The 19,161-nt window shown below is 47.3% G+C and overlaps 1 protein-coding gene across 11 annotated transcripts in view; it reads left to right on the top strand.

The window, feature by feature from the left end:
- Positions 1 to 19,161, top strand: part of ABLIM1 (actin binding LIM protein 1) — a 330,044-nt gene that overhangs the window by 154,201 nt on the left and 156,682 nt on the right. For all 11 annotated transcript variants that reach the window (XM_069754375.1, XM_069754369.1, XM_069754366.1 and 8 more), the window contains exons 3-4: positions 16,061 to 16,244; positions 16,425 to 16,537. In XM_069754375.1, coding sequence (XP_069610476.1) covers positions 16,061 to 16,244; positions 16,425 to 16,537 — 297 coding nt within the window. The remainder of the gene's footprint in view (positions 1 to 16,060; positions 16,245 to 16,424; positions 16,538 to 19,161) is intronic.

Below are 19,161 nucleotides of genomic sequence, written 5' to 3'. Positions count from 1 at the left end.
TCCTGCCTGCAGGATCCCTGGAAAGTCACAGCCCTCCTCACCCACCAAACATCATCAGGAGATAAGAGAGGGAGGAGGGGGATGCAGCTGCACAGTGGTAGAGAAGCAGGAGGCAGCTGACCTGTGATTGGCTCAGAGCGCACAGCACAGTTCTGCCATCACGCCCCCGAGGAGCCGCACCATCAGTCTGAGGGGAGATGAGTGTGGGACTCAATTGGACGTCATTCATTTTTCTTTTGTGCAAAAACACGACCGATATTCATCAGATTTTAGGATGAGATCTCAATCAGTGTTTGGGCGGTATCAATTATTTCACCATCAATTTTTAATTTTTTTTTTTTATGCCGAGGAAATTTGGTGGAAGTTTCTCCTACCGGTCAGATGCCGTCAGTCGTGTAATGCATGCAGGTGAACGGTGCCCCCCAAAGTCAGTGTCACTGGTGGCCCCTGGCACCCCAGCCCGACACTGCGTCCCTGTCCTGCCCGTTTTTCTTTGAGTGCTGTCCAATTTCTTTTTTCACACATCCATAGACTTCCATTGGTGAGTTTGAGCACCGAATCAGATGAGGATAGTCTCCGTGTCCGGTGGGGACCTCCGGACTTTACTAGGTGCAGGCTGGATCTGCTAACAGTCCCGTCTGAACGAGCCCTTACAGGGACCAGTGGGCTTGTGCAGCGTCTATTGGAAGAACTTTCCTCTGTACAGTCAGTCTATGTACAGAATATCACGCGCGGAGCAGCGCAGCGGCCTGTGCAGGCGCCATTGCTGTACACTGATACAGGAGCCTTGCTACATTTTTTCATTTTGCCATTTTCGGTTCCGGCGATCGTCTGGCGCTTTGAGCCTCTTGTGTTTGTAATTGAGACTAATTGATTGAGCTCTCTGAGGACTGCGGAGATGGCGCAGCGCCAGGCGCTCTGTTATTATTTATCTGCGGTTTAATGAGTCTCGGCATAACTTCGGTGGGAAATAAAGTTTGTGGTAGATAAAGAATAATAAGTGTCCCGACTGCCGCCTCCGTGCCGGGAATCATAGGGCAGAGACGTGGGAGCCTGACGGAGGGACAGCCGGGTGAGTGAGGAGCCGGGAACAGAGAGGGGCGCTGCCCCGAGACCCCAAAATACCGCGCTGTATACTAAGCCTGCAGGAGCTGCAAGGAGATCGAGTGAGTACCAGTCCACCTGTACAGGTCCTTCTCAAAAAATTAGCATATAGTGTTAAATTTCATTATTTACCATAATGTAATGATTACAATTAAACTTTCATATATTATAGATTCATTATCCACCAACTGAAATTTGTCAGGTCTTTTATTGTTTTAATACTGATGATTTTGGCATACAACTCCTGATAACCCAAAAAACCTGTCTCAATAAATTAGCATATTTCACCCATCCAATCAAATAAAAGTGTTTTTTAATAACAAACAAAAAACCCAACAAATAATAATGTTCAGTTATGCACTCAATACTTGGTGGGGAATCCTTTGGCAGAAATGACTGCTTCAATGCGGCGTGGCATGGAGGCAATCAGCCTGTGACACTGCTGAGATGTTATGGAGGCCCAGGATGCTTCAATAGCGGCCTTAAGCTCATCCAGAGTGTTGGGTCTTGCGTCTCTCAACTTTCTCTTCACAATATCCCACAGATTCTCTATGGGGTTCAGGTCAGGAGAGTTGGCAGGCCAATTGAGCACAGTAATACCATGGTCAGTAAACCATTTACCAGTGGTTTTGGCACTGTGAGCAGGTGCCAGGTCGTGCTGAAAAATGAAATCTTCATCTCCATAAAGCATTTCAGCCGATGGAAGCATGAAGTGCTCCAAAATCTCCTGATAGCTAGCTGCATTGACCCTGCCCTTGATGAAACACAGTGGACCAACACCAGCAGCTGACATGGCACCCCACACCATCACTGACTGTGGGTACTTGACACTGGACTTCAGGTATTTTGGCATTTCCTTCTCCCCAGTCTTCCTCCAGACTCTGGCACCTTGATTTCCGAATGACATGCAAAATTTGCTTTCATCAGAAAAAAGTACTTGGGACCACTTAGCAACAGTCCAGTGCTGCTTCTCTGTAGCCCAGGTCAGGCGCCTCTGCCGCTGTTTATGGTTCAAAAGTGGCTTTACCTGGGGAATGCGGCACCTGTAGCCCATTTCCTGCACACGCCTGTGCACGGTGGCTCTGGATGTTTCCACACCAGACTCAGTCCACTGCTTCCTCAGGTTCCCCAAGGTCTGGAATCGGTCCTTCTCCACAATCTTCCTCAGGGTCCGGTCTCCTCTTCTCGTTGTACAGCGTTTTCTGCCACATTGTTTCCTTCCAACAGACTTACCATTGAGGTGCCTTGATACAGCACTCTGGGAACAGCCTATTTGTTGAGAAATTTCTTTCTGGGTCTTACCCTCTTGCTTGAGGGTGTCAATGATGGCCTTCTTGACATCTGTCAGGTCGCTAGTCTTAAGGTACCTTCACACATAACGATATTGTTAACGATATCGTTGCTATTTGTGACGTAGCAACGATATCGTTAATGAAATCGTTATGTGTGACAGCGACCAACGATCAGGCCCCTGCTGGGAGATCGTTGGTCGCTGAATAAAGTCCAGAACTTTATTTCGTCGCTGGACTCCCTGGAGACATCGCTGGATCGGCGTGTGTGACACCGATCCAGCGATGTCTTCACTGGTAACCAGGGTAAACATCGGGTAACTAAGCGCAGGGGCGCGCTTAGTAACCCGATGTTTACCCTGGTTACCATGCTAAAAGTAAAAAAAAACAAACACTAGATACTTACCTAACGCTGTCTGTCCTCCAGCGCTGTGCTCTGCACTCCTCCTGTACTGGCTGTGAGCCGGAAAGCAGAGCGGTGATGTCACCGCTCTGCTTTCCGGCTCCCAGCCAGTACAGGAGGAGAGCAGAGAAGCAGAGCGCAGCGCTGGAGGACAGACAGCGTTAGGTAAGTATCTAGTGTTTGTTTTTTTTTACTTTTAGGATGGTAACCAGGGTAAACATCGGGTTACTAAGCGCGGCCCTGCGCTTAGTTACCCGATGTTTACCCTGGTTACCGGCATCGTTGGTCGCTGGAGAGCGGTCTGTGTGACAGCTCTCCAGCGACCAAACAGCGACGCTGCAGCGATCCGGATCGTTGTCGGTATCGCTGCAGCGTCGCTTAATGTGAAGGGGCCTTTACCCATGATGGGGGTTTTGAGTAATGAACCAGGCAGGGAGTTTATAAAAGCCTCAGGTATCTTTTGCATGTGTTTAGAGTTAATTAGTTGATTCAGAAGATTAGGGTAATAGGTCGTTTAGAGAACCTTTTCTTGATATGCTAATTTATTGAGACAGGTTTTTTTGGGTTATCAGGAGTTGTATGCCAAAATCATCAGTATTAAAACAATAAAAGACCTGACAAATTTCAGTTGGTGGATAATGAATCTATAATATATGAAAGTTTAATTGTAATCATTACATTATGGTAAATAATGAAATTTAACACTATATGCTAATTTTTTGAGAAGGACCTGTATATACACTGCACAGCACCAGTCCTCCTGTATATATACACTGCACAGCACCAGTCCTCCTGTATATATACACTGCACAGCACCAGTCCACCTGTATATACACTGCACAGTACCACTCCTCCTGTATATACACTGCACAGTACCACTCCTCCTGTATATATACACTGCACAGTACCAGTCCACCTGTATATATACACTGCACAGTACCACTCCTCCTGTATATATACACTGCACAGTACCACTCCTCCTGTATATATACACTGCACAGTACCTCTCCTCCTGTATATACACTGCACAGTACAACTCCTCCTGTATATATACCCTGCACAGTACCGCTCCTCCTGTATATATACACTGCACAGTACCGCTCCTCCTGTATATATACACTGCACAGTACCGCTCCTCCTGTATATATACACTGCACAGTACCGCTCCTCCTGTATATATACACTGCACAGTACCGCTCCTCCTGTATATATACACTGCACAGTACCGCTCCTCCTGTATATATACACTGCACAGTACCGCTCCTCCTGTATATATAAACTGCACAGTACCGCTCCTCCTGTATATATACACTGCACAGTACCACTCCTCCTGTATATATACACTGCACAGTACCGCTCCTCCTGTATATACACTGCACAGTACCTCTCCTCCTCTATATACACTGCACAGTACCACTCCTCCTGTATATATACACTGCACAGTACCACTCCTCCTGTATATATACACTGCACAGTACCCTCCTCCTGTATATATATACACTGCACAGCACCACTCCTCCTGTATATACACTGCACAGCACCACTCCTCCTGTATATATACACTGCACAGTACCACTCCTCCTGTATATATACACTGCACAGTACCCTCCTCCTGTCCTGTATATATACACTGCACAGTACCACTCCTCCTGTATATATACACTGCACAGTACCACTCCTCCTGTGTATATATACACTGCACAGTACCACTCCTCCTGTATATATACACTGCACAGTACCACTCCTCCTGTGTATATACACACTGCACAGTACCACTCCTCCTGTATATACACTGCACAGTACCTCTCCTCCTCTATATACACTGCACAGTACCACTCCTCCTGTATATATACACTGCACAGTACCACTCCTCCTGTATATATACACTGCACAGTACCCTCCTCCTGTATATATATACACTGCACAGCACCACTCCTCCTGTATATACACTGCACAGCACCACTCCTCCTGTATATATACACTGCACAGTACCACTCCTCCTGTATATATACACTGCACAGTACCCTCCTCCTGTCCTGTATATATACACTGCACAGTACCACTCCTCCTGTATATATACACTGCACAGTACCACTCCTCCTGTGTATATATACACTGCACAGTACCACTCCTCCTGTATATATACACTGCACAGTACCACTCCTCCTGTGTATATACACACTGCACAGTACCACTCCTCCTGTGTATATACACACTGCACAGTACCACTCCTCCTGTATATATACACTGCACAGTACCACTCCTCCTGTATATATACTGCACAGTACCACTCCTCCTGTATATATACACTGCACAGTACCTCTCCTCCTGTATATATACACTGCACAGTACCTCTCCTCCTGTATATATACACTGCACAGTACCTCTCCTCCTGTATATATACACTGCACAGTACCTCTCCTCCTGTATATATACACTGCACAGTACCACTCCTCCTGTCCTGTATATATACACTGCACAGTACCACTCCTCCTGTATATATACACTGCACAGTACCACTCCTCCTGTCCTGTATATATACACCGCACAGTACCACTCCTCCTGTATATATACACTGCACAGTACCACTCCTCCTGTCATGTATATATACACCGCACAGTACCACTCCTCCTGTATATATACACTGCACAGTACCACTCCTCCTGTCCTGTATATATACACTGCACAGTACCACTCCTCCTGTATATATACACTGCACAGTACCACCCCTCCTGTATATACACTGCACAGTACCACTCCTCCTGTATATATACCCTGCACAGTACCTCTCCTCCTGTATATATACACTGCACAGTACCACTCCTCCTGTCCTGTATATATACACTGCACAGTACCACTCCTCCTGTTCTGTATATATACACTGCACAGTACCACTCCTCCTGTATATATACCCTGCACAGTACCACTCCTCCTGTCCTGTATATATACACTGCACAGTACCACTCCTCCTGTCCTGTATATATACACTGCACAGTACCACTCCTCCTGTATATATACACTGCACAGTACCACTCCTCCTGTATATATACACCGCACAGTACCTCTGCTCCCGTCCTGTATGTGTACAGTGCCTACAAGTAGTATTCAACCCCCTGCAGATTTAGCAGGTTTAATAAGATGCAAATAAGTTAGAGCCTTCAAACTTCAAACAAGAGCAGGATTTATTAACAGATGCATAAAACTTACAAACCAAAAAGTTTTGTTGCTCAGTTAAATTTTTATAAATTTTAAACATAAAAGTGTGGGTCAATTATTATTCAACCCCTAGGTTTAATATTTTGTGGAATAACCTTTGTTTGCAATTACAGCTAATAATCGTCTTTTCTAAGACCTGATCAGGCCGGCACAGGTCTCTGGAGTTATCTTGGCCCACTCCTCCATGCAGATCTTCTCCAAGTTATCTAGGTTCTTTGGGTGTCTCGTGTGGACTTTAATCTTGAGCTCCTTCCACAAGTTTTCAATTGGGTTAAGGTCGGGAGACTGACTAGGCCACTGCAACACCTTGATTTTTTGCCTCTTGAACCAGGCCTTGGTTTTCTTGGCTGTGTGCTTTGGGTCGTTGTCTTGTTGGAAGATGAAATGACGACCCATCTTAAGATCCTTGATGGAGGAGCGGAGGTTCTTGGCCAAAATCTCCAGGTAGGCCGTGCTATCCATCTTCCCATGGATGCGGACCAGATGGCCAGGCCCCTTGGCTGAGAAACAGCCCCACAGCATGATGCTGCCACCACCATGCTTGACTGTAGGGATGGTATTCTTGGGATCGTATGCAGTGCCATCCAGTCTCCAAACGTCACGTGTGTGGTTGGCACCAAAGATCTCGATCTTGGACTCATCAGACCAGAGAACCTTGAACCAGTCAGTCTCAGAGTCCTCCAAGTGATCATGAGCAAACTGTAGACGAGCCTTGACTTGACACTTTAAAGTAAAGGTACCTTACGGGCTCGTCTGGAATGGAGACCATTGTGGTGGAGTACGTTACTTATGGTATTGACTGAAACCAATGTCCCCACTGCCATGAGATCTTCCCGGAGCTCCTTCCTTGTTGTCCTTGGGTTAGCCTTGACTCTTCGGACAAGCCTGGCCTCGGCACGGGAGGAAACTTTCAAAGGCTGTCCAGGCCGCGGAAGGCTAACAGTAGTTCCATAAGCCTTCCACTTCCAGATGATGCTCCCAACAGTGGAGACAGGTAGGCCCAACTCCTTGGAAAGGGTTTTGTACCCCTTGCCAGCCTTGTGACCCTCCACGATCTTGTCTCTGATGGCCTTGGAATGCTCCTTTATCTTTCCCATGTTGACCATGTATGAATGCTGTTCACAAGTTTGGGGAGGGTCTTAAATAGTCAGAAAAGGCTGGAAAAAGATAATTAATCCAAACATGTGAAGCTCATTGTTCTTTGTGCCTGAACTACTTCTTAATACTTTAGGGGAACCAAACAGAATTCTGGTGGGTTGAGGGGTTGAATAATAAATGACCCTCTGAAAAGACTTTTCACAATTTAAAAAAAAATAAACAAAGAAATAACATTCTTTTTTGCTGCAGTGCATTTCACACTTCCAGGCTGATCTACAGTCCAAATGTCACAATGCCAAGTTAATTCCAAATGTGTAAACCTGCTAAATCTGCAGGGGGTTGAATACTACTTGTAGGCACTGTATATATATATCTATGTATATAATTGTCTAAGGGTTTTTCCGTCTGTCTGTCTGTCTGTCCTGGAAATCTCGCGTCTCTGATTGGTCGAGGCCGCCAGGCCTCGACCAATCAGCGACGAGCACAGGGACGATGATGTCATAAAGGACGTAGACATCCAGCGTCTGATTGGTCGAGGCCGCCAGATTGTGGCCCGATTCTAACGCATCGGGTATTCTAGAATATGCATGTCCCCGTAGTATATGGACAATGATGATTCCAGAATTCGCGGCAGACTGTGCCCGTCGCTGATCGATCGAGGCAACCTTTATGAGATCATTGTCGCCATGGCAACCATTATGACATCATCGTCGCTGTGCCCGTTGCTGATTGGTCGAGGCCTGGCGGCCTCGACCAATCAGACGCGGGATGTCTACGTCCTTTATGACATCATCGTCGCTGTGCCCGTCCCTGATTGGTCGAGGCCTCTATATGTAATAGTGTATCTGCAGTATATAGTATATGTAATGTATAGTGTGTGTATACATATATCTCTATATATCTCTATATCTCTTTGATCAGTCGGAGCCGTTCTGTTCCTGCGCTGTTGAAGGGCAGCGTCTGCCGTACGTCAGTAAACATATGTCTGAGGAGTGAAGCGGCAGTTTCCCGGTGCGACACAAAGAAAACCTTCACGCCGGTATCTGCTGCCAAACCCCGTGGGCTCTTACTTATCACCCATCTGCGTCTACCTGGCTGCACATTGCCACCAAACACTTGGCTGCCATTGTGCACAGCGACCTGCTTCCGTTTAACCCCGTCCTGTCACCTCAGTCATTATTTGATTTTATTATTTCCTCCTTTTCCTGTAGGGTTTGTGCCAGGTTTTTTTGCGACCTCACAATCCTTCAGGTAATGGATAATTTAGAGATCACTGAGGGTCAACCACTGAGACCACCAGCGATGATCCTGAGAGTGGAGCAGGGGTGACCATCTGTATCGGTCTAATAGAGGAACATATTATAAGCTTGGAATTTGGTTAGAAACATTTTAATTATTCTAATCTCCATCAGATTTAGTACAGGGATCACTGATATCTCAGCCCTCCTCTCTTAGGATCTCCCCATAGATCACTGTCCCATACCTCAGGATCCTCTGGATAAATTGCCTCTTGGTTCAGGTCTGGGCTCGGCCATTTTAGAGCTTCCATCTTCTCCTAGTGAAGCCATTCTTTTGGTTATTTAACAGTTGCTCAGAGTCATTGTTCCTGAAAGGTGAAATTCCTCCTCATCTTCAGCTAATTAGGAGAGGCAGACAGTTCGGATGTAAAATTGTCTGATATTTGTTCTGTTCATAATCCCCTCCCTCTTTGTAAGTACTCGGGCAGAAATCCGAGAGTGGACCCTCTGGGTCGTGACTCTAGAGCCCCCGGGGTCGAGCGGACCAGATGGAATCACCCCCTATACAGGGAGTGTTAGGAGCAGGACCTCGGGGGAATGGAGACACAACAGCTAGAGCCAAAGGGGCGACCCAAGATAAAGAAGGAAACCAAAGGCTATAAGGATGGCAGGGAATAATAGGAAAACAAGACTTAACTGAAAATGACTGGAACACGGAACGGCAGAACACAGCAGGAACACGGACTGGCAGGACTCAGCAGGAACACGGACCGGAAGGACTCAGCAGGAACACGGGCTGGCAGAACACAGCAGGAACACGGACTAGCAGGATACAGCAGGAACACGGACTGGCAGGATACAGCAGGAACACGGACTGGCAGGATACAACAGGAACACGGACTGGCAGGATACAGCAGGAACACGGACTGGCAGGATACAGCAGGAACACGGACTGGCAGGATACAGCAGGAACACGGACTGGCAGTATACAACAAGAACACGGACTGGCAGGATACAGCAGGAACACGGACTGGCAGGATACAGCAGGAACACGGACAGGCAGGACACAGCAGGAACACTGACTGGCAGGATACAGCAGGAACACGGACAGGCAGGACACAGCAGGAACACGGACAGGCAGAACACTAAGACAAAGTAAAGACTGGGCTGAGAGAAGACACTGGTGCAGGGGAGCCTAGGGCATAGGGACACTGACGGCAGACAGTGCACCTACAAAGCAAAGGCGTCTTACCTAGGGAGACGCCGGGAAGAAATACCCGATGGGCGCCGCCATGTTGGGGCGGAGCCACCGGGTCGCGACCTCCCAGAAGGCTCTGCGATGGAGGAGACGCGACCGCGCATGCGCAGAGGGACCGGACGCCGTGAGCCGGCGAAGGAGGAAGCAGAGCGGCACTGGACAGGCTCGCGAGTGCGCCGAGGGACGGGAGAAGCCGGGTAAGTATGCGCAGCGTGCGCAGCGTACGTAACAGTACCCCCCTCCTTAGTCCCCCTCTTTTTAAGGCTAGAAAGGAATCTTTTCATGATAAGAGGAGCATTGATGTTCTCTCGGGGCTCCCAGGACCTCTCCTCAGGGCCAAATCCCTCCCAATCAATCAAAAAATAAGTTTTACCCCTAACTACCTTTTTGGCAAGAATGTCTTTAACATTAAAGATTCCATCAGAAGTACAGAGCTGAGGAGAGGAAGAGGTAGCGGAGTGAAAACGATTAAAGACTGCAGGCTTGAGAAGAGACACATGGAAGGCATTGGGAATGCGTAAAGAGGCAGGCAACTTCAACTTATAAGAAACATCATTAATGCGACTCAAGATAGGAAAAGGACCAATATAGCGGGGACCCAGTTTGCAAGAGGGAATTTTAAGCTTGATATAGCGAGAGGAAAGCCAAACTTTATCACCCGGAGAATATGGCGGAGCATCCAAACGCCTTTTGTCAGCAACTTTTTCATATTAAGGCTAGCTCTCTCAAGAGCCACTTTGGTCTCACTCCAAATCGTAGAGAATTCCCGGGACAAGAAATCCGCTGCCGGTACCCCCGAGGAAAGAGAAACAGGAAGAGGAATGTTCGGATGTTGACCATAGACTACAAAAAAGGGGGTTTTGGAGGAAGACTCGCTGGGAAGATTGTTATATGAGAATTCGGCCCAGGGGAGAAGAGAGACCCAGTCATCTTGGTGAGCATTGGAGAAATGTCGCAGATATGTAGTCAGGACTTGATTAACTCGCTCCACTTGTCCGTTGGACTGAGGGTGATAGGCGGAAGAAAAGTCCAAGTTAACCTTTAATAGACTGCAGAGAGCTCTCCAAAAACGTGAGGTAAATTGTACTCCACGGTCTGAGACGATATGATGAGGAAAACCATGAAGACGGAAGACTTGGTGTAAACAGATCTTTGCCAACTCAGGAGCGGAAGGCAGACCAGGTAATGCGATGAAGTGAGCCATCTTGGAGAACCGATCTACAACAACCAAGATGACAGAGCAATTCGAGGAACAAGGTAGATCAGTGATGAAGTCCATAGCTATATGACTCCAAGGAACGGAAGGCACAGGCAGAGGATGCAGGAGACCGGAAGGAAGCTGCCTAGGGACTTTATTTTTTGCACAAGAAGGACAAGAAGCGATGAATTTGGTGATGTCTTGTCGGAGAGATGGCCACCAGTAATGCCGAGAGATAAGAGAAAGTGTCTTCTTGACTCCTACGTGACCTGCAATTTTGGAGGAATGACCCCAACGTAAAACTCTCTCCTTGTCTTGGTTAGCCACAAGAGTCTTGCCAGGAGGAGTTAAAATCACTCTTAGAGGAGCAAGAGTGACGATCTTCGCAGGATCAATGATGTGAGCCGGAGAATCCTCTAGGTCCAGAGGCTGAAAGGATCTTGAAAGAGCATCTGCTTTGACATTCTTATTTCCGGGTCGGAAATGAAGTTCAAATTCGAATCGTCCGAAGAATAAAGACCATCTGGCCTGTCGTGGATTTAGTCTTTGGGCAGACTGAATATAGGCCAGATTCTTGTGGTCTGTGTAAATGGTGAATGGATGAAGAGCCCCCTCAAGGAGATAACGCCATTCCTCCAAGGCTAGCTTGATAGCCAAAAGTTCTTTATCTCCAATAGAGTAGTTACGCTCAGGAGCGGAAAAGGTTTTAGAAAAAAAACCACAGGTCACCAAACGTCCGGACGAGGATCTTTGCAAAAGTACAGCACCAGCTCCAATAGAGGATGCGTCGACCTCAAGGACAAACGGTCTATTAGCATCAGGACGATGAAGCACAGGGGCCGTAGCGAAGCTTTGTTTAAGAGACAGAAAGGACTCTTCAGCCTCAGGGGTCCAAAGACTGGAGTTGACTCCCTTGCGAACTAGAGCAGAGATAGGCTTGGTCATGGAAGAAAAATGAGGAATAAATTGTCTATAGTAGTTGGCAAAGCCAAGAAAACGTTGGATTGCTTTTGTTCCAAGAGGACGAGGCCAATTCATGACAGCAGAAACCTTCTCTGGATCCATCTCTAAGCCAGATCTTGAGACAATATATCCCAGGAAGGGAAGAGAAGATTGTTCAAAGACGCACTTCTCAATCTTAGCGAACAGATGATTCTCTCTTAGCCTTTGCAGAACACGACGGACATCTCACCTGTGAGTGGAGAGATCCGGAGAAAAGATGAGAATGTCGTCAAGGTAAACTACGACCGAGGAGTAGAGAAGATCCCGAGTGCGCCGAGGGACGGGAGAAGCCGGGTAAGTATGCGCAGCGTGCGCAGCGTACGTAACACTCTTGCATAAAGCCCCCACCATGCTTCCCCCACCATGCCTCACTGTGGGGATGATGATCTTCTGGTGATGAACAGTGTTAGATTTGCACCTTTTTGAATTCCGACCAAAACATTTCCCCTCGGTCTCATCAGACAGACCTCATTTCTGCTTCTGGCCCATGTGATAGAAGTTCTGGCAGAACTTCTCCGAGCTTTAATGTTTTTCCATGTAAAAAATGCCTCTGTCTTCTCCTCCTGATCCCACAGGTTGCAGATATGAAGAATACAGGAGATTGTGGTCACATTCACGACACAACCAAGACTGGCCAGAAGCTCCTGCAGCTCCTTTAATGTTGCTGTCAGTGTCTTGTAATGTCAATATAGTGTCAGATTTCAGGCCCTCCTCACAGTATCCATGGTAGACCTGATGCCTGGGAAATGTTTTAGCACCTTCTTTTGATTGACAACTTTCCACATTGAGATCATTTGCTGTGTAGTCAGCTGTTTACCAACACAAAAATGTCAGGAAAAGTCTCCTAGAGCAGCGATACTTTCTCTGGGGTTAATCAGAATCACTGCACATAACGTTGGCCGAGTGCTGACTGCTATGTAACATAAGGAAAATGTGATCAGCTGATTCTGAACTCAACCACAGCCCCGTTTATAGGAGGGTGGTCTCACTTGTGCGGCCACATTTTAATTTTTTTATTTTGTCCCTTCAAAATTATTTCAGTTTTGTTTCTCACTGGATTTGTACAGATTATGGATGACATTAAAGGGGTAATATTCATCTTGGTAGGATTGTCTACATGAAATTTGGTATTTTAACTGGGGCGTGCAGACCTTTATATCTCCTGTATATGCAGTTGTGGCTAAAAGTTTTGAGACTGACAGAAATTTTGATTTTCACGTTTTGCAGCTTCAGTGTTTTCGCTCTTTTAATTGTTCGTTCCTATGGTTACTGACAATTATAACCATTGCATAAGTTTTGACACATTTTTTTATTGACAAATATATAAACACTAGTTGGTGGCCTGATTCTAACTCATCGGGTATTCTAGAATATGTAGTATATAGCACAGCCCACACAGTATATAACACAGCCCACGTAGTATATAGCACAGCCCACGTGGTATATAACACAGCCACATAGTATATAACAGCCATGTTGTATATTGTCCAGCCAAGTAGTATATAGCACAGCCACGTAGTATATAGCACAGCCCACGTGGTATATAGCACAGCCCACAAAGTATATAGCACAGCTACATAGTATATAACAGCCATGTTGTATATTGCCCAGCCAAGTAGTATATAGCACAGCCACGTAGTATATAGCACAGCCACGTAGTATATAGCACAGCCACGTACTATATAACAAAGCCACGTAGTATATAGCACAGCCACGTAGTATATAGCACAGACACATAGTATATTGCCCAGCCACGGTAGTATATTGCCCAGCCACGTAGTTCACGTAGTATATTTCCCAGTCACATAGTATATTGCCCAGCTACGTAGTATATTGCCCAGCTTGCCCAGTCACATAATATATTGCCCAGCCACGTAGTATACAGCACAGAGCCATGTAGTATACAGCACAGAGCCACGTAGTATACAGCACAGAGCCACGTAGTATACTGCCCAGTCACATAGTATATTGGCCAGTCACGTAGTAGGCACCATATCCCTGTTAAAAAAAAAAGAATTAAAATAAAAAATAGTTACATACTCACCTCCTGGAGCCTCCGGATCGAAGTGGCCGGTTCCCGATGCTCGTCGCGCGCTCCGGTCTGAAGATTGCATTGCGGTCTCGCGAGATGTTGACATAGCGGTTCGCGAGACCGTACATCATCATCTCGCGAGATCGCAATGCATGGAGCAGTAACCGGGGCGTCGCGCGGAGCGGGAAAGGCCGGTTCCTGATCCGGGGGGCCACCGGAGGGTGAGTATGTAACTATTTTTTATTTTTTTTATTATTTTTAACATTAGATATTTTTACTATTCATGCTGCATAGGCTGCCGAGACCAATCAGCGAATGAATAACCGTGACAGAAAGAAAGAAGGACAGAAAGACGGAAGTGACTCTTAGACAATTATATATAGATTCCTCATCCCCTCCCCACCTCCGCCCCGTCCCCTGCAGACCAGTCCCTGTACATCTGGCAGTCATGTTTTCTGATGAAGCCCCTTTAGACTGTTTTGGACATTTTTGAAGACTGATTGTCAATAGAAGAGAAGGGACACTGCCATGATCCTGTTTCTGCAGCAATAAAACATAGTGAAATCATCCATGGAGGAGGCTCACAATTATGCCTAAAATCAAGGTCAGGAATAAATGATGGGTTCTAAACATCCTCCAAGAACAACTTCTCTCATCATCCAATGTAATATGGTCATGATGCTTTTCCCCAATTATGGGGTCCAGGTCACAAGGCAAAAGTGATAACTAAGTGGCCATGGAACAAAACATTGATATTTTGGGTCCAGGAGACTCCCTGATCTCATCCTATTGAGAACCTGTGGTCGATCCCTAAATAAATGCAGCAAAATCCAAAATCTCCTGTTTATTGTACTTGTCTATATTTGCCCCGTTCACATGTAAAGCGCCATGGAATAAATGGCGCTATAAAAATGTATAATAATAATAACAACTTGTGATAACTCCGAGCTCTGACAAGACAAGAATGGCCGGCCATCAGTCAGGAACTACTCAGAAGCTGATATCCAGCTACTGGGCGAAGGGCAGAAGTGTGGAGAATAAGGGGCAGGAGTGTGGGGAATAAGGGGCAGAAGTGCGGAGAATAAGGGGCAGAAGTGTGTAGAATAAGGGAGAGGAGTGCGGAGAATAAGGGGCAGGAGTGTGGAGAATAAGGGCAGGAGTGTGGAGAATAAGGGGCAGGAGTGTGGAGAATAAGGGGCAGAAGTGCGAAGAAAAAGGGGCAGAAGTGCGGAGAATAAGGGGCGGGAGTGCGGAGAATAAGGGGCGGGAGTGCGGAGAATAAGGGGCGGGAGTGCGGAGAATAAGGGGCGGGAGTGCGGAGAAGAAGGGGCAGGAGTGCGGAGAAGAAGGGGCAGGAGTGCAGGGAATAAGGGGCAGGAGTGCGGAGAATAAGGGGCAGAAGTGCGGAGAATAAGGGGCGGGAGTGCGGAGAATAAGGGGCGGGAGTGCGGAGAATAAGGGTCAGGAGTGCGGAGAATAAGGGGCGGGAGTGCGGAGAATAAGGGGCGGGAGTGCGGAGAATAAGGGAGTGCGGAGAATAAGGGGCCGGAGTGCGGAGAATAAGGGGCGGGAGTGCGGAGAATAAGGGGCGGGAGTGCGGAGAATAAGGGGCGGGAGTGCGGATAATAAGGGGCAGAACTGGGAATATTGAGGCGTCACAGAAACTTCATGTATTTGTCAATAAAAGTGTAAAACTCATGAAATGTTTATAATTCTCCATCAGTAACCATAGAAACAGCGACTAAAAGAGAGAAAACCACTGAAGAGGCATTCAATTCTAAAAGAACCTGGAGGTGCAGGATGAGCAGGGCTGTAGGGCTTTCATAGATGAGGCGTCTAGAATTGTGGAAAGTGTGTAAAATATATCTATAGAGTGGGAGAGATATGTACAGGGTAATCTGCATTAATGGTTTATTAGGAGGACGCTGGGATCTTTTCTGGCCCCTTGGAGACATTTCTGGGGCACAAGTCTGTGTCGTACAGATCCATAAATCCCTTTCCTTCCACCTCTGGGGGATTGAATGTGACAACCGGTCTGGACACAAGTCTCCTCTGTGCGGCGGTTGTCAGTCCTGGCCGTGCTGTGGTCTCAGACGAGCTGGGCTGATACATTGTTTCTGTTGTTTCCCTTACACTGATACATTGTTTCTGTTATTTCCCTTCTGCTGGTACCTTGTTGCGTTGTTTCCCTCCCATTTCTGTATTTTCTTTCTTTTCTGCAGTTTGCGGCTGTGATTTGGCTCAGGGCGGCTTCTTCATCAAGAACGGGGAGTATCTGTGCACGTTGGATTACCAGCGCATGTACGGGACGCAGTGCAGCGGCTGCGGAGAGTTTGTGGAGGGAGAAGTGGTGACGGCGCTGGGAAAGACCTACCACCCCGCCTGCTTCGCCTGCACGGCCTGCAAGTAAGTCCTGTGCTGAAATGCCTGCGCTCGTGTCTGTCGTGGATGTGAGGAAGAAGTCACCGTATTGCACTAGTGTCACCCGCTATCTGGGACATCGCCACTATCAGTCCTCACCGCTGATCACTGCGTATTTATGGGGATTATCGCTTCCATCTGACCTTGTTCTTTCTTCCCCGGCAGGCGTCCGTTCCCACCCGGAGATCGAGTAACGTTCAATGGGAGAGACTGCCTGTGCCAGGCGTGCGCTGCCCAACCAATGTCTCCAGGAGCCAAGGAGCTGTCTGCAGCCAGCAGTAAGTGCCCGCCATATTGTATATGAGGATTAAGGCTGGGGTCACACACAATGTCTAAAAAATCTGTCCTTTGGGAATCGCACAAATGTTCTCCGTATGGTGATCCGTATCTCATCCGTGTGCAATGCCAGGATGCGGTTTTTTTCTCAAAAAAGTATCCGTGTGTCATCCGTATGGCATCCGTATGGTGAGATTTTTCTCACACACTTGCTAAATGAGCAAATAATGGCTGAGCCATTCCTGTCACCTGCCCAATGCCTGATAATTTATCGCAAGTCACACTGATGGTCCGTGTGCTGTGCGATTTTTTTTTTTTTTTTTTTTTTTTTTTTTTTTTTTTTTTTTTTCCTCACACCCATAGACTTGCATTGGCGTTTCTCGGCTGACATACGCGGACATTCGCAGCATGCTGCCATTTCACTCGCAAGTGTAATACAGACGAGAAAAAAAACGGATGATGTGAGCTGCCCCATAGATTAACATTGGTCCGAGTGCTATGCGATTTTTTTTTTTTATCGCTTGGCACTCGTCCGTATTACGCTGTAAAGTGACCCTGGCCTAAAGGTGAATACAGCCTAAGGTGCGAGCTCAGGGGTAGCCTAAGGTGGAGATGGGCAGCTGCTGCTATTGTCTCCGCTGCAGAGATCCTCCCTTTCTGCTGACTCTTTCCTTTCTCTCTGCTCCTCTCCTTCTGTGCTACGTGGCTCCGCCCTTCCCCTGATTCCCCTCCCTCCTTTTCTGGCTGCTCCTTTCCTTTCTTGCTGTATGACTCCTCCCTTCCTTTGATGCCCCTCCCTTCCTTTCTGGCTGCTCCTCTGTTATGATAAGGTAATTCAGTACCACAATGGACATAGAGGTCAGAGCACATACAGTGATCTGACAATAACCCAAAAACATTGAACGAGCTCTGAGACGTGGGAACTCTGCTGACCGCAATCCCTAATCCTCTCCAACCACACTAGAGGCAGCCGTGGATTGCGCCTAACGCTCCCTATGCAACTCGGCCCAGCCTGATAAACTAGCTAGCCTGAAGATAGAAAATAAGCCTACCTTGCCTCAGAGAAATACCCCAAAGGAAAAGGCAGCCCCCACATATAATGACTGTGAGTTAAGATGAAAAGACAAACGTAGAGATGAAATAGATTTAGCAAAGTGAGGCCCGACTTTCTGAACAGAGCGAGGATAGGAAAGGTAATTTTGCGGTCAACACAAAACTCTACAAAAACCACGCAAAGGGGGCAAAAAGACCCTCCGTACCGAACGAACGGCACGGAGGTACACCCTCTGCGTCCCAGAGCTTCCAGCAAGCAGGAAAAAACAAATAGACAAGCTGGACAGAAAAAAACAGCAAACAAAATAGCAAAGCGGAACTTAGCTATGCAGAGCAGCAGGCCACAGGAACGATCCAGGAGGAAACCGGTCCAATACTAGAACATTGACTGGAGGCCAGGATCAAAGCACTAGGTGGAGTTAAATAGAGCAGCACCTAACTACTTCACCACATCACCTGAGGAAGGAAACTCAGAAGCCGCAGTACCACTTTCCTCCACCAACGGAAGCTCACAGAGAGAATCAGCCGAAGTACCACTTGTGACCACAGGAGGGAGCTCTGCCACAGAATTCACAACACTCCTCCCCTTGCTGCATGACTCCTCCCTTCCTCTGATGCCCCTCTGTTATGAAAGGTAATTCAGTACCACAAAGGACATAGAGGTCAGCGCACATACAGTCACCTGGCAATAACCCAAAAAACAAGAACGAGCTCTGAGACGTGGGAACTCTGTTGACCGCAATCCCTAATCCTCTCCAACCACACTAAAGGCAGCCGTGGATTGCGCCTAACGCTCCCTATGCAACTCGGCACGGCCTGAGAAACTAGCTAGCCTGAAGATAGAAAATAAGCCTACCTTGCCTCAGAGAAATACCCCAAAGGAAAAGGCAGCCCCCACATATAATGACTGTGAGTTAAGATGAAAAGACAAACGTAGAGATGAAATAGATTTAGCAAAGTGAGGCCCAACTTTCTGAACAGAGCGAGGATAGGAAAGGTAACTTTGCGGTCAACACAAAACCCTACAAAAACCACGCAAAGGGGGCAAAAAGACCCTCCGTACCGAACTAACGGCACGGAGGTACACCCTCTGCGTCCCAGAGCTTCCAGCAAGCAGAAAAAAACAAATTGACAAGCTGGACAGAAAAAAACAGCAAACAAATAGCAAAGAGGAACTTGGCTATGCAGAGCAGCAGGCCACAGGAACGATCCAAGAGGAAACAGGTCCAATACTAGAACATTGACTGGAGGCCAGGATCAAAGCACTAGGTGGAGTTAAATAGAGCAGCACCTAACAACTTCACCACATCACCTGAGGAAGGAAACTCAGAAGCCGCAGTACCACTTTCCTCCACCAACGGAAGCTCAGAGAGAGAACCAGCCGAAGTACCACTTGTGACCACAGGAGGGAGCTCTGCCACAGAATTCACAACACCCCTCCCTTCCTTTGTCTGCTCCTCCCCTTCCTTCCTGTCTGCTCCTCCCCTTGTTGTATGACTCCTCCCTTCCTTGGTTGCCCCTTCCTTCCAGTTTTCCCCCCTCTTCCTTTCTTCCCTTCCTTCCCCTTGTTGTT

Source organism: Ranitomeya imitator, chromosome 2, assembly GCF_032444005.1.
Source record: "Ranitomeya imitator isolate aRanImi1 chromosome 2, aRanImi1.pri, whole genome shotgun sequence".
Lineage (NCBI taxonomy): Eukaryota > Metazoa > Chordata > Amphibia > Anura > Dendrobatidae > Ranitomeya > Ranitomeya imitator.
The sequence above is the reverse complement of the archived record's forward strand: the minus strand, read 5'-3'. Positions and strand labels throughout refer to the sequence as shown.